We start from the raw sequence: 14,569 nt of genomic DNA on the forward strand, positions 1-14,569 counted from the left end.
CAGGATTTGTAAACAACATTTATTAAAATACATGTATTTGTAGCATTATTGGTGTACTGCTTGAAGGTGGCAAGCGTTTGCTTTGAAATGATTCAATTGTGGCTAAAACTGGCATTTCATTTAATGTTTAGGTTTACAGTTATGGACTATAATACAGATTTGCTTGTGAATTATGTTATCCTAAAAATAGCAAACAGCAAACAGAACATCAATTATTACTAACCCTAGGCTTACATTTAGGTATTATGATACGAAATACTCTGAGAGAAAAAAAGAAAGGTTTTCCTAGGAACTGTATTAAGAGAACTTAATCAAAGTCTTAAGTGTTCTATATATATACGACTTATCAAACACCCGAAATCCAATTGGGGGCTCAATCAATTACTTTCCGGCATTCGATACGAAAGTGATGGAAACCAAAGATCTGACTTAGTCCGATGATGGAGATGATGTCGGTGATTGGATGCTCGTGTAGGAATAGATTATCGCACAGGGCTAGAGACTCCTCCGCGATGTGTGTCTTAATTTTAGTGTAACTCAGCTTGGCTTTGGATCACTGGGCATTATACATATGTTTACTGTAAATTCTAAGAGCGAACTGGAAATCGCATCACTCGAACACTGTTCCCGCCTCCCGCTGCTCCCGGATTGATTGCCAATTCAGTACTGTTCCAAACTGAAAGTGTGTCATAAAATTCTGGGTCATAATCGATGGTTGTTCAGGAAAAATAATGACACAACATGGCAACGACAAAAGTTACAGCTCGTTATGTCAACGACAAGCAGAAGTGGAGGCACATGCATACACTGAGAATAAATTATTGACAGTCATAGGCTACAGCAACTCTTAAATCAGGAAATGTTAGTTACGAAATAATGGAATAAAGTCTGAGGCTCAGTAAGCTTTACACGGAAGGAGTAGTTAGTAGTTAAACTTATGAGATCAAAATAAGACAACTTTAAGATAAAAATGGAAGATTTTACATATTTCTAAACAAGGTTTACTGTTATAAGTTATTTACATTTTAAACTACATATGTTACTTAAATTTTCCTGATATAAGCGGCTCAGTGTGCACTTGAACTTTGACTTGCATTTGGAACAATTGAAACGTGAAAAGGAGCAGCAGCGATGCTTGGAGCATGCAAATCCAATCAGCTCCCAAAAGTTGCTCAAGCCGCGCAGGACGAGAACGACATGGCATGCAGACAGAACCTGAGGACGTGAGGACCTTGGGACCGTGGGACCCCCGGCTTTGCCCCAGAACTCGTGTGCTTTACCGCGGCATCAGTTTGGTGACCTCCGAGGGCATGGGGTTCTCCGTGAGGGCCACAGACTCGGTGATAGCGCTGCGATGTCCGTACTCTGGGTTTCCGGTCATGAAGTCGGTGGCGGCCATGCTGCCGCAACCGCCGTCCGGGCCGCCACCGTCGCCGAAAGTTGAGGCGCCACCGCCGCACTGGGAGGCCCCGCCCTTGCCCAGCAACTTCAGCTCGCCCTTGGTGAGGTCGCCGCCCAGCTTGCGGCGCCGCCGGGCCGCTGCCGCCTGGACGTTGCATCCTGTCGTGTGACCGTTAAGAGCAACATTAGTGGGTTCTGAGCAACGGCAGAGCAGTTCGTGAAATTCTTTACGGAAGTTGTCGTTGAGCCAGCCGTAGAGCAGCGGGTTGGAGCAGGCGGAGCTCATGCCAATCATGTGACAGATGGCGTACTTCACAAGCATGTTCTGGGTCACCGGCGACTGCTGCATGTCCGCGTACAGGTTGAAGAAATTCAGCGGCAGCCAGGACACTCCGAAGATTACGGCGATGCTGATCAGGAGGCAGTTGGTCCGCTTCATCCGCCGTCCCCGCTCCACCTTCCGCTGGGCGGAGGCGGCCTGGACGGCCACCACGGTGATGCGGCTCTTCAGCTTGTTGTAGATCCCAAAATAGGCCACAGAGACAATCAGGATGGGCACCAGGTACTGGACGCACAGCGAGAAGATCGAGTAATAGAAGCGACCGTTGCTGCTCGGCCAGTCCTCGATGCAAAAGGGTATGGTGTCCTGGAAGCCAATCTGTTGCAGCAGAGTGGGTGTGTCCGTGTTTATCAGCTCCTTGTAGATAAAGAGCGGTGATGCCAGGAGCAGGGCCAAGGCCCAAATACACGCCAGGGTGGTCACTGCGCCCACAAACTGCAGACTATCTCGCGTGGGGTAGACAATAACCTGTGAAGGATATGGGTTTTTGGATAATCAGCAAGACGGCTTAAGAATCGATTTTAATTCTCTTTAACTTCTTATATCCTTAGAAATATTTAATTATCTTTAAAACTCTTAAGTTAAGTTAACCTAATCTTTAGAAAAACCTCATCCAGAATCCATCATTATATCAACAAAAAGAGACAAATAATTACTAAATGTATGAAAAAAGTTAATATATATGAGCTCAAATATAAAGCATTGGTTTATCATATTAAGAATTACACAAACAAAATTAAATTAAGCTGTGGCTCTTATTCCCAATAATTAAAATAGTTAGTCATATGATATATCTCCATATCGGCTAGAGTAAATTAATGGCTTTAATGAAGTTAAAATTACCTTTCTCAAGTGCAATAAATTGTATAACAAGCTGTTTACTTTCTGTTTCGAATTCTCTGGCATATTTTGCGAGAAATTCAGATTAATTTAATTTCCCCCCTTTACCGGAAAAGCCGTTCTGCGAAACCCTTTTACTTTTGTTTTTCTGGCTATTAATATTACACAACGTTAATCGGGGGTTAAACATTCGTGTAATTGCCAAATATTTACTCACAGCCCATCGATTTTCCCTCACCGTCCAATAGAATGGTTATAAATTGATGCCATTTACCTTATTAATATCGGGACATGACTGGCCCATTCAATTGGCCCCATTAACATGCTAATGGTGGCATGAAACCAGGCTCAAAAAGGACTAACCTGATATCGGTCGAAGGCGATGGCCGTTATGGATATTGTCGACACGAAAATGCAGAGTGCCTGCAGCATGGCAATCGTTTTGCACAGGATGGAGCAGGACCCAAAAGGCCAGTATTTGGATAGGATTTCCATTAGTGTCAGCGGCATGGTAACCAGGCATAAAAGTAAATCTGAAAAGCCTCACCAATGACATTCACCGTACACAGCTCTGTCCATGATCCGGAAGGATAACTCACCCGAGATGGCCAAGTTAAGGATGAAGAGGTTGCGGGCCGTGCGCATGATGGGCTTCCGGACGACTGCAATGACCACTAGGGTGTTGCCCAGGGCGCCGAACACAATCAGTACGCCGTACATACTGATGAGCATATGGTACCATGGGCTGTCCACTGCCCGGTTGCTCAGGAACCGGTCGATTAACACTGGATCAAGAGGCCGAGCTCCCGTATCGTTCGCATCCGATAAGTTGCTGGTGGCCGTCGAGTTGAGAGCGGCGTGGGCGTTGCTCACTACGGATCCCAGGTCCAAGTAATCCAAGGGATGTCGGTCGTCGAGATAGCGGACACTGTTCCCGCTGCTCGCATATCCACTGAGTCGGTCCCCGGTTGCCAGGGGCCCCGATTCCGTTTGGTTCATGCCGATTATCTGGTGAAAAAGAGAGAAAACAAAGAGTGGCTCATTACGCGCCTAATCCACGGCGAAAGCATTCAATTGTCATGGGGCAAGGAGCAGAGGCACGCAACTCGCCTATGATTTACGGGATTGACTTGCAGCACACGCCACACACATTCCGCAAAGTCGTATTGGTTTATGGGCTGGCCCACAATTCATGGCAATAAGCATATGAAAAGTTTCGTCGGTGCCAGTAGGTGGCCCAGCACCAAAGGATTCTATGGACCTACGACATGAATGAAACTTCTGACGCCTTTAGGTACGTATTTCACTGAGAAAAATTAACTACTACCATTGGTATTTGTAATTTAAAAATTTCATGGAGTATAAGGAAAGTAAAATATTAAAATATTAGACACCAAGAGGTTATGGGTTATATTTAGGTATGTTTCTTAAGAAAAGTCTTTCATTATCATAAACTCTCTTCAATAACGACATTTATTACCATAATATTATATATTGTTATAAAATAAAAAGTCCAATAGAGGTTGGATTTAGCTTTACATGAAAAATAAATAAAAATTAAAAAAATAATATTTATTTTAAACATTTTTCAGCTTAAACTTCACTTTTTCTCTTGTTAGTAAAGCTTGAATCTCCCAGCTCGATATAAACTTTGAATTCCCTTAGTTTTTGCCCTTTGAAGCCACATTCTAAACGCAGACATTGGCAATTATCAGCTACAAGAAAACTTCTGGTAGGGCTTAATCTTTGACTTTGCCTTTAAGTTTCGCCCGAACTTTTGTGGCCCCAAATGTGATTTTCCTCCTCATGGCTCGAAAATTTATGCAATTTCTCAATTTAAATTCCCGAGCTGTCAGGATCAAGTTTGTTGGCTGGTTGTTTGTCAATGGACTAAAATTACATAAATATTCATGCAATAATCGACGCCTTAATTTATGCAGCTTGTCAAGACGGGACGTGCATTTAATTGGAAAAAGTCAAAAATGTTGTTCCTGGCGAAATGTGTGTTTAATGCTTTTGTTCCGAAAAACAAGATGTCTACAGCGGATGCCGCCTAGGGACAGCCATCAGATACAGATACAGCTATTTCTGAAGCTACAGATACAGGCAGGTTATAAATGACGACATTTGCTAAAAATAATTGTGTAATTTTATGCGCCAAATGGCTGCGCACTTGTCAGTATTGATAAAATGAAACGAGACGAAGGTGGGCCAGGCAAACGCTTCGTATCCACTCCGATACAGACTTACGGGGGCGCCCAAAGGTATGCATTACCATTGACAGCTGCGATAAATGGGCCCCTAATAAATCTCTCAAATCGAGGATTAACTCAGAATCGGATAGTGGATGGTGTGCCTCGGGGGGACGGAGATAATGTTGCTGAGGAAATTTTAATTTACACTTGCTGTCAGTTAATTGACAAATATTTACTGGGAAACCGAACCGAGGAGCCCTTTTGGGAAGCTTAAAACTCAGCTCACCACACAGCGGTCAGTCGGAAAATTGTTTTTCTGTATCAATTTAAAAACGGCTTGGGTTTCCCCTAAAGCCCCAAGGCGAGGACGAAATGAAAACTTTTCCCCCTCAAAAAAGAGCAACGAATCGCTTGAGAAGCCACGTCCAAGGTTGATCATCAATTTGTGGCAGAAGTTTCAATCAGAGTCTATGCTCTGGACTTCTAGGAATTGATTTGCCAAGGTGAAAATTGAGTTTTCGTGTTTTTCCTCCTTTCCTTACCGAATGGAATAAAGCCAACGGACTGTGGAATGGTGAGTGCTTCACAGCTGCTTTCTCGGTTCGATTGGAACCAAAAGAATTTAGTGACATCCACATTATGTAAAGTAGCCTCAAGTTATCGGCAGTTGTCAAAAATTTTGTATAATTTTTCGGAGTGGCGTTGCTTATAGCATGTTTTCCCCGAGTGAATAAGCCGAGCGTGACAAAGATTTTAAATGCCAGTCAGTTTTCCGAACCCGGACGGGAAATTCGAATGGAGCTCTGTCCTGGTTAGGCAGTTGCCTAATGGCAATTTGACTCAGCTATTTTTTGTGATTTATTCGAGGCGTGGTTTCTTGTTTCGCCCACAACAAGATGGATTTTATTGCCGCTTGTGCGATTTGTTTCCAGCAAATACATATTTCCCCTGCTGTGAGCTTATCAATTTGTTATTCGATGTTTGGCACAGCCCTTTGGCTGCTGCCTTCAGAGCATACACTTTATTAATTGTATCCAATTTTCCAAGGAGTAAAAATAGCTGTAACTTCAGCCTCATCTGCTTCATGGTCAACTCCAATTTATTTAAACGCCTTGGGCTAAAACGATAAAAGTGTCCCTGAGATCCAAAATCTGGCAAAGTGTGTAGGCGTGTTGCCTTGTGAATTAATCAACTTAGCCGCTTAGGGTCTTAACACTGATTTTCAACCGTTTCCGTGAGGGCTAAGTACTAGTGCTGTATACGGTTTAACACATCTTAGGTGTCAAAGAAAAGCCACAAACAGGTTGAATAACTGGGGATCAAAATAAAAATCTGTTTTCCGTACGGCTGTTTGGATAATGTCGCCCACGAAATCACAAAATGATTGGGTAACCAAAAAAGAAATTATAATGTAAGACGATATGTTTGTTTTGTGTGACTTTTAAGCCTTCTCAAAATCTTCCAAATTGCGTTTTCTGCCATTCGGAAAATTGGCTGTTATTTTGAAATTTGTAAAAGTACTCCTAAGGGCGCCGTTGCAAATGGAAATGGAAGACCAGGAAAGGTTTCCACTGCCATATGGTTAAATCAGACAGATTTTCTCGACAACAAATCTCAAGTACTTGAGCAAACTTTAGCATTTTAGGAACAAAGTAATTTCGTTTGACATTCAGAAGCCCTAAACGGCTTCCTGAAAGGACGCACGCTTTAAGTATTTATATTGCAATTACACTCACCATCACTCCGACAATCTGCTTGGCCCCGGAGATATTTGTAGAATGGAATTGTATGTTCTGCTGGGTTTTGTTATTTTTTTGTTTGTATCTGCAAGCGACACGAGTGACTTTCTGTACTCAGTTGTCTTCCACAGCTACAGAAGCAACTGCTCATTTAGTTTGCAATTTAAAATGCACTCATGGGAATTTTCCCTTTTGTCTTGTACGACATGAGACTGTAAAAATGTACACAATCCTGCAAATGGACGAAATTGATGATGAGAACACGGTTATTAAAATCTGAAAAACTTGTTTTTATTTTGTCATCCTTTTTGCTGGCATCTGCGAAGTTTATTATTGGCATATGAACTTAATTAAAATACTTCCAAATTCTTGAAATTTCCATAAGATGGGGGCCAACTTTATCCCCGATGGCCCACAACCACACGCCTTGAGCCAAGAAAGTTTTCACAACATTGTTGGTGTTTTTAAGCGACTTGGAAAACTGCAGTTTTGCATGCATTGGTATGCATAAGTTTTTATAATTTTCCCAGCTTGATTGCTTTGCTTCGGCGCAGTTTCAGGGCACTGAGCACATTTTGGATAAAAAGTCCTGTTGCTGGCATTAGTTAAACTGTAATTGCGAAACTACTTTTCCGCGCTCATAAACTTTTGGATGGCTTTAATGCTACTTTGAAAGTAACAAACTATAAGTCCCTGGCTTTAACTTTTAAATTACAAAATAAATCCATAACTTTCTGGACTAGAATAATTATTTTAATAGATTATCGTTCAAGTCATTATTTCGGAAGATTCAACAATTTAATTGTCACTTTTTTGTTTTATTTGTACAAAGCTGTCATTGGGCCCATATGGCTTATATTCTTTAATATTCAGAGTCCATTAATATTGTCATTAAGCAAATCGATGTGCAGCTTTCATTTACGAGTCATTAGTCATGATGCACATCCGACATTAATTCTGAACCGTATTGAATCGAACCTACAGTTTCCTGAGTTCATTAACTGCCTCGTAGTTTCGGTAAATTATGATTTCTAGTCCGCACCACGCCCACGTCACTTTGCATTACAACTGGCGGCGGGGAAGTAACATTTTTCCCCTAGAGACTTTCGGCGAAATAATATTTTCTTTCGATTAATTCGCAATCATTTGTTGGCTTGCATTTGGGAATTCACTGGAGCGCGCTTGAGAAAATAATCATAATAAATACAGACAACGGGCGAGCGTCCGGCGGCTATTAGCGAATTTCCGTGGACCACTTACGGAGCAGATTCCGTGGAGCCGTAAAAATGTGAATGTCGGGTCTCCGGCGAACTGTGCAAAATTTTCACGCCTCCAACATTTTAATGGCGGCACATCATTGAGGGGGAAAAACACAAATACAAAACGTTTTCACATACTACGCAGAATACAGAATTACGCCGACCTCACGTTTCAACGTTTAAAATTTTGGATAAATATGCCGCAGAATTTTAATTATTTTTTTGTTTTTTTGCTTATTTTTCACGCCTTTGAATTACATTTTCAGGTTTTCAGTGTTTAGTTTGTCTGCTCACTGATCTCCGATAACCAAACGCGTGCACCGTCAGCGACCATCTGTTGGCTTTTCGTGTGCGTCCCTTGCTTTATAGGTTTGTCTTCTGGGGGATTTTTCGGATGTTACCCTTTGCACGGCTGTGTGCGCGTTGCGTATACGCCGCGTGGCACCGAAGTCCCGACTGAACGCGCCATAAGCGAGCAGACCTTTGCCACCGACTTTGTTTTGGAAAATCAGCTGTGCGGAGCTTTCTTATCACCGGAGCCGGGGGTTGAAAAGCTCTGCACACTGGGCTGGGGGTTGCTAAAAATCCTTGATAAGATTCCACGCTGTCTGAATGGCAATTGAGTCACTTCAAAGTCAAAACAAGTTGTTATCAGCCTGGACTATAATCTGCTATCCCCCCCAAAAATGACGACAAAAGTCATCACGGTCATTTAGAGTCACCGTGTGTCTTTTGATAACATATCTTTTAAACATTCTTCAACAGTATAACAGTCTTACTTAGTATAATTTTTCACGTTTCCTTCACGTTTATTCTAAAAACAAAACGAAGACCTTATCGGTCACCTTGTTCTGTATTAGAGCTAGACCAGGACACATTTTTAAATATACTATGCCAGTTTTCTGTCAATGAATAACGCTTGTTTGCTACAATAATATAATCTGTAAGTATTTAGAGTATTTTGTGTCCTATTCGAACAAGAGTCACATGTTTTTTTTAGAAGAGTACAAACTTCAAGGCAAGCATTTTTACATTTCAACATCATTTAACTATACAAAATTATTTTTTTTTTTTTTAATGAAGATCCAAAACACCCTTTGAATCCAGTAGGGCCAACAATTTAGGAACGCTTTGCTGGTATACTTCGTTGGTGTACACAGCGTTCTGAACTTGTCTGCCCTTGGGGGTGTCAGAATAAAGGTCCGAAAAGTCCGAAATATCTTCAGTTCCATTGTACGTCATACATGGCTTAAATAAGTTAGCCAGCAAACCTTGATGTAAAAAAAATATATGTAGAAATCTTTTAAAATCTTCAGAAGACTCTACTTACTCTTAAATCGGCGTCGCTCGAACTCTGCCTTGTACTCCTGGAGGCTGGGAAAGGATCCTTTATAGGCCAGTTTCTGCAAGTTTTCTTTTAAGGCTGTATAATGGAATTCTACGAGTTCAGCTTCCTCCTCTTTCACTTCGTCCTTCAGCGAAGTTGTAAAAAAATAATGCAAATCGATGGCCGGCGATGTAATATTACTTAACTGGAAGTCGAAACCGACAACATGTATTGGGGTTCCCTCGTGGTCGTATTGATACATCATATTTGTTATCCAACATTGGCCATGAATCAGGGTCTGCAAATCCTGTGCAGTCACGTCGTTAATTCGAGCACCGTACTCCACGATGTGAGGACCCAACTTCTCCAGCTTTACGCCGTATGCTTTTTTCAATTGCGGTTGAGTATTAATAAAACGCATAAATGCTCGATACAAGCCCGTGTAAACCTCGGTAAAGGCCTTCTTGTCGCTGGGAGAGAAGCATTTAGCCAGGAGCTCGGGATGACGTTGATTTAGAACAACTCCAGCGGCATGAAACCTGGCCAGCATTTCCACAGTCACCTTGGCGTGATGCATACCCAACAGATTCACACGATCCTTGTGATTTATGTACTTGAGTGGGACCAAGTCCTCCAGGATTATAGAGTTGCGTTCACGATCAACTACGACGGCGTCGGGTGTGAGTTTCTCATTTAGTCCTGCTTCCTGAAGGATCTCATTCAGCTTGGGCAGGATAAATTCGTACATGTTCATTTCCCGCTGGAACAGACCATACTCCACCGGGGACAGCGCCTGTTTGAGGATGTATGACTGATTCTTCGTCACTCCATCCCCTTGTTGATAGTCCACATAGATGCGTATCACCACGCCGAAAAAGTTCTCGCCCTTTCCACCGACCGGCTTGGCCCAGATCTTGAGAACCTTGAGACCTTCGTCCTTGTAGTACTTTTGCAGCCATGGCTGGAAATATTGGTTTGTTAGCCAGTTGGGAGCCATTGTTAACTCGCTGCGATTCCAACACGATTCTGACATTTCAGCCCAAAAACCTGACGCTTATATTAGGACCATCTTATCTGGTGATTCCAAGTGTCTTCTAAATTCAGGGAGATTACAGAGCATGCAACTCAAGTCATTCGCGCCAGGTACGCCTCCAGATCTCTCATCAGTTTTTCGTTCTCAAAAGTATATACAATTAAGTTAGTATATAGGCGATAAGCTATATCAGCAATAACTGACGATGTTTATTGGTATTTTAAAGAGCGCAATGCCGACAATGATTTAAGAGTACAATCACGTTTCTATTCCTACATGAAATGATTTCTAATCAGTCAAGACCAATATAATCATAGTTGTCGTAAGTTATTTGTATAAGAAATTAAATCAATCTATAAAAATAGTAATTAAATAAAAAAGAAAAAAAATGAATATTCTGGCAACCCAAAATGTAGGATATTTTGGTAGAATGAAAATGAATATATTCGTTTTGTACAAAATTTAAATAATAAACATGGTTATTTTTTATTTATAGGTTTTATATTATTTATTGTTAAATATTGTTGTATAGGGGAATATACATGATAAAAACTAAGTAACATGTAATTTTTTTTGTATTTATTTAGTCCAATTTATGTAAGAAAAAAATTTATTTAAATCTAAGCGCAAAACATAGCTCGGAACTGTATCCAGTTCAAGTTTTGCGAAAAAAATCAACAATAAAATATAATCTATGTTTATAGCCTATTGAATATCCAAAACACCCTTCGAATCCAGAAGAGCCAACAATTTAGGAATACTTTGCTGATATAACTCGTTGGTGTACATTGCTTTCTGAACATGTCTTCCTTTGGGGGTGTCTGAATAAAGGTCCGAAAAGTCCGAAACATCTTCAGTGCCATTGTACGTCATACCTGGCTTAAATAAGTTTGCCATCAGACCTTAAAATAAATAAATGTATTAAATAATTTTAAATTTTAAAAGACTCCCTTACTCTTGAATCGGCGTCGCTCAAACTGATCCTGGTACTCCTGAAGGCTTGGAAAGGGTCCTTGATAGGCTAGCTTCTTTAAGTTTTCTTTTAGGGTTAAGTAATGGAATTTTACAAGCTCGGCTTCCTCCTCTTTCACTTCGTCCCTCAGTGATGTGGTGAAAAAATAGTGCAAGTCGATTACCGGCGATGTAATATTACTGAACTGGAAGTCAATGCCGACGACATGTATTGGGGTTCCCTCATTGTCGTATTGGTACATCACATTGGTGGTCCAACAATCGCCATGGATTAAGGTCTGCAAGTCCTGGTCGGTCACGTCGTAAGCTCGAGCTCCATACTCCATGATGTGAGGACGCAACTTTTCCAGCTTTTCGCCGTATGTCTTTTTTAATTCCGGTTGTGTATCAATAAAACGCATAAATGCTCGATATAGGCCCGTATAAACCTCGGTATAGGCTTTCTTGTCGCGGGAAAAGAAGTTCGTAAAGAAGCATTGACTCAAGAGCTCGGGATGACGTTGTTTTAGAACCACTCCAGCGGCATGAAACCTGGCCAGCATTTCCACAGTCACCTTGGTGTGATGCATACCCAACAGATTCACACGATTCGCATTTTTGTACTTGAGTGAGGTCAAGTCCTCCAGGATTATAGTGCTGCGTTCACGATCAACTACAACGGCGTCGGCTGTAAGCTTCTCATGTAGTCCTGCTTCCTGAAGGATCTCCTTTAGCTTAGGCAGGATAAATTCGTACATGTTCATTTCCCGCTGGTACAAATCGTACTCCACGAAAACCGCTGTCTGGGGAATATCCGGGGATAGGGCCTGTTTGACGATATACGACTCATTCTTCAGCACTCCATCCCCTTGTTGAAAGTCCACTTGGATGCGAGTCATCACTCCGACAAAGTTCTCACCTTTTCCACCTGCCGGCTTGGCCCAGATCTTGAGCACCTTGAGGCCTTCGTCCTTGTAGTACTTTTGCAGCCACGGCTGGAAATATTCGTTTGTTAGCCAGTTGGGAAGCATTGTTTGTTCGTTGCGATCTTACACGATTCTGACGTATCAGCCACAAAACTGACGCTTATATTATGACGAAACGGCGATCTTATCTAATGATTCTAAGTGTCTATTATATTCAAAAGTCAGATTACGGAGCCTACAATGCAAGTCATTCGCCCGAGGAACACTTTTAGAGCTCTCTATAGTTTGTTGTTCTCAAAAAGTAAATACAATTAAGTTAGTATATAGGCGATAAGATACATCAGTAATAACTGACGATGTTTATTGGATTTTTTAAGAGCGCCATACAGATATGACTTAAGAGCACAATCACGTTTCTATTTCACCATGAATTTTTTTTTTAATTAGTCAAAACCAATAGATTTGATGTCTTCATAATATATTTATATAAAAAACTCAACAAAATAAAGAAAAAAGTGTTTATTTAATACAAAAATAGGTTAGAATAGGTTATATAAACATCCTTTCAATAACAAAATTATTTTTGTTCAAGTTTACCCAAAAACTTGCTTATTTTCTAAAAAAAAAAAAAAAATATATTCGTTTTGTACAAAATTTTAATAATAAACATGCTTATTCATGATTTATAGATTACAATACAATACAAAAAAAATATATATTATGTTTTTGAATACTTTTGAATGAATTTCATACCGTATCTTAAAATAGTACCTTATTTTAACAGAAAACAAAGCTCGGAACAATTTTATAGAATTTTCATAAAAATTGAATGCACGAAGAGACTTTTGGCATCTTTTTATTATATATGTGTGGGTCCATTATCTCTGAAATTCAATCTTTGGGAGAAATATGAGATATTTATTTTCTTATAAGGGCCGTTTATGGACAGAAGGAGTAGTCTGAGTTCTGCAGCCAGTTCAAGTTCTTTGAAAATGGTAGAAAACAAAATAAAAATAATATTTAAAGTTTATTGAAGATCCAAAACTCCTTTAGAATTTAGAAGAGCCAAAAATTTTGGGATGGTGCGTTGATAGCCTTCATTATTGTATATTGCGGCCTGAACGTGTCTTCCTTTTGGAGTATTTGAATAAAGGTTGGCGAAGTCAGAAACATCTTCAGTGCCGTTGTATGTCATAGCTGGCTTAAATAAATTGGCCATAAGACCTGGAAATTAAATAGTATTTTTATTAAAATTTCCAATTTAGTACTCCTTACTTACTCTTAAAACGGCGACGCTCAAACTGAACCTGGTACCCTTGAAGGCTGGGAAATACTTTATGATAGGACAACTTCTGTAGAATGTCTTTTAGGGTGTTATAGTGGAATTCCACAAGTTCTGATTCCCTTTCCTTTACTTCCTCCCTCAATGATGTTGTAAAGAAATAGTGCAAGTCAATGACCGGCGATGTACAATTACTGCACTGGAAATCTATACAAATGACTTCTTGTGGATTTCCTTCTTTGTCGTATTGGTACATGATATTGGTTGTCCAATAATCGCCATGAATCAGGGTCAGCAATTCCTGTTCAGTTACATCGTAAGCTCGAGCTCCGTACTCCATGATGTGAGGACGCAACTTTTCCAGCTTTTCGCCGTATATCCCTTCTAATTCTGGTTGAGAATTGATAAACCGCATAAATGCTCGGTACAAGCCCGGATAAACCTCTCCATTGGATTGTTTGCCGCGAGAAAACAAATTTGTAAAGAAACACTCAGTCAGAAGCTCGGGATGACGTTGTTTTAGAATAATACCAGCGGCATGAAACCTGGCCAGCATTTCCAATGCCAACTTGGCATGATCCAAATCCAACTGCTTAACGCGATCCGCATTTATGTAATTGAGTGGTGCCAAGTCCTCTAGAATGATCACGCTGAGTTCACGATCCACTACAATGGCGTCGGCTGTTAGCTTTCCATTTATACCAGCTTCCTGCAAGATCTCCTTCATCTTGGGTAAAATGAACTCGAACATGTTCATTTCCCGCAAGTAGAGATCCCCGACAACCGCTGTCTGGGTATCAGTTTCTGGAGACAAGGCCTGTTTGACGATGTATGACTGGTTCTTTGCCACCTTATCGCCTTGCTGATAGTCCACATAGATTCGGGTCATTACCCCTGAAAAGTTTCCGCCTTTTCCACTTGCCGGCTTGGCCCAGATCTTGAGAACTTTAAGGCCTTCGTCCTTGTAGTACTTTTGCAGCCATGGCTGCAAATACTCGTTTGTTAGCCAGTTAGGAAACATTGTTTAGTCGGTGCGAGTTCCTAAACGATTCTGACATTACAGAAGTGGACCAGAAGCTTATATCATAACTAAAGGAATAAGCCATAAAGTAAGCATATAAGAGATTACCTATATCAGGAACACCCGACTTTGTTTGCTATACTCTTTTAAAAGTGCAATAAAGATTACGACTAAAATGATTTAAAAGCAAACTTAAACTTCTATTTCACCATGATAATATTTCTTATCTACCAAGAATAACTACAACTTTGTTAC

General features: G+C 40.7%; 4 protein-coding genes across 9 annotated transcripts; all 4 read right to left on the reverse strand.

Annotated features, from left to right (window-relative positions):
• On the reverse strand, positions 1-8,214 carry NPFR (Neuropeptide F receptor). Of its 6 annotated transcripts, XM_043212087.2 has the most exons (7): positions 7,776-8,214; positions 6,513-6,747; positions 3,181-3,589; positions 2,945-3,114; positions 1,633-2,209; positions 1,281-1,560; positions 1-676 (listed from the first exon to the last, which is right to left on the reverse strand). In XM_043212087.2, exons 2-7 carry the CDS (start codon positions 6,513-6,515, stop codon positions 661-663), a joined length of 1,455 nt encoding a protein of 484 aa, XP_043068022.1. In that variant the 5' UTR covers positions 6,516-6,747; positions 7,776-8,214; the 3' UTR covers positions 1-660. The 6 variants fall into 6 exon arrangements, 5 of the variants coding, with proteins under 5 accessions (XP_043068022.1, XP_070137715.1, XP_043068021.1 ...); XR_006246158.2 differs by having other exon boundaries at positions 1,216-2,209; XM_070281614.1 differs by having other exon boundaries at positions 1,281-2,209; positions 8,033-8,214.
• A 339-nt stretch (positions 8,215-8,553) lies between these two features.
• LOC108129296 (uncharacterized) lies at positions 8,554-10,133 on the reverse strand. Its single transcript, XM_017247258.3, has 2 exons — positions 9,105-10,133; positions 8,554-9,045 (listed from the first exon to the last, which is right to left on the reverse strand). Exons 1-2 carry the CDS (start codon positions 10,096-10,098, stop codon positions 8,849-8,851), a joined length of 1,191 nt encoding a protein of 396 aa, XP_017102747.2. The 5' UTR covers positions 10,099-10,133; the 3' UTR covers positions 8,554-8,848.
• A 560-nt stretch (positions 10,134-10,693) lies between these two features.
• Positions 10,694-12,127, reverse strand: LOC108129439 (uncharacterized). The gene is made up of 2 exons (XM_043212171.2): positions 11,090-12,127; positions 10,694-11,036 (listed from the first exon to the last, which is right to left on the reverse strand). Exons 1-2 carry the CDS (start codon positions 12,114-12,116, stop codon positions 10,840-10,842), a joined length of 1,224 nt encoding a protein of 407 aa, XP_043068106.1. The 5' UTR covers positions 12,117-12,127; the 3' UTR covers positions 10,694-10,839.
• An 894-nt stretch (positions 12,128-13,021) lies between these two features.
• LOC108129415 (uncharacterized) lies at positions 13,022-14,329 on the reverse strand. Its single transcript, XM_017247397.3, has 2 exons — positions 13,291-14,329; positions 13,022-13,235 (listed from the first exon to the last, which is right to left on the reverse strand). Exons 1-2 carry the CDS (start codon positions 14,312-14,314, stop codon positions 13,039-13,041), a joined length of 1,221 nt encoding a protein of 406 aa, XP_017102886.2. The 5' UTR covers positions 14,315-14,329; the 3' UTR covers positions 13,022-13,038.
• Positions 14,330-14,569: the final 240 nt, after the last annotated feature.

The sequence above is a fragment of the Drosophila bipectinata genome, chromosome 3R (genome assembly GCF_030179905.1).
Source record: "Drosophila bipectinata strain 14024-0381.07 chromosome 3R, DbipHiC1v2, whole genome shotgun sequence".
NCBI classification, from domain to species: domain Eukaryota; kingdom Metazoa; phylum Arthropoda; class Insecta; order Diptera; family Drosophilidae; genus Drosophila; species Drosophila bipectinata.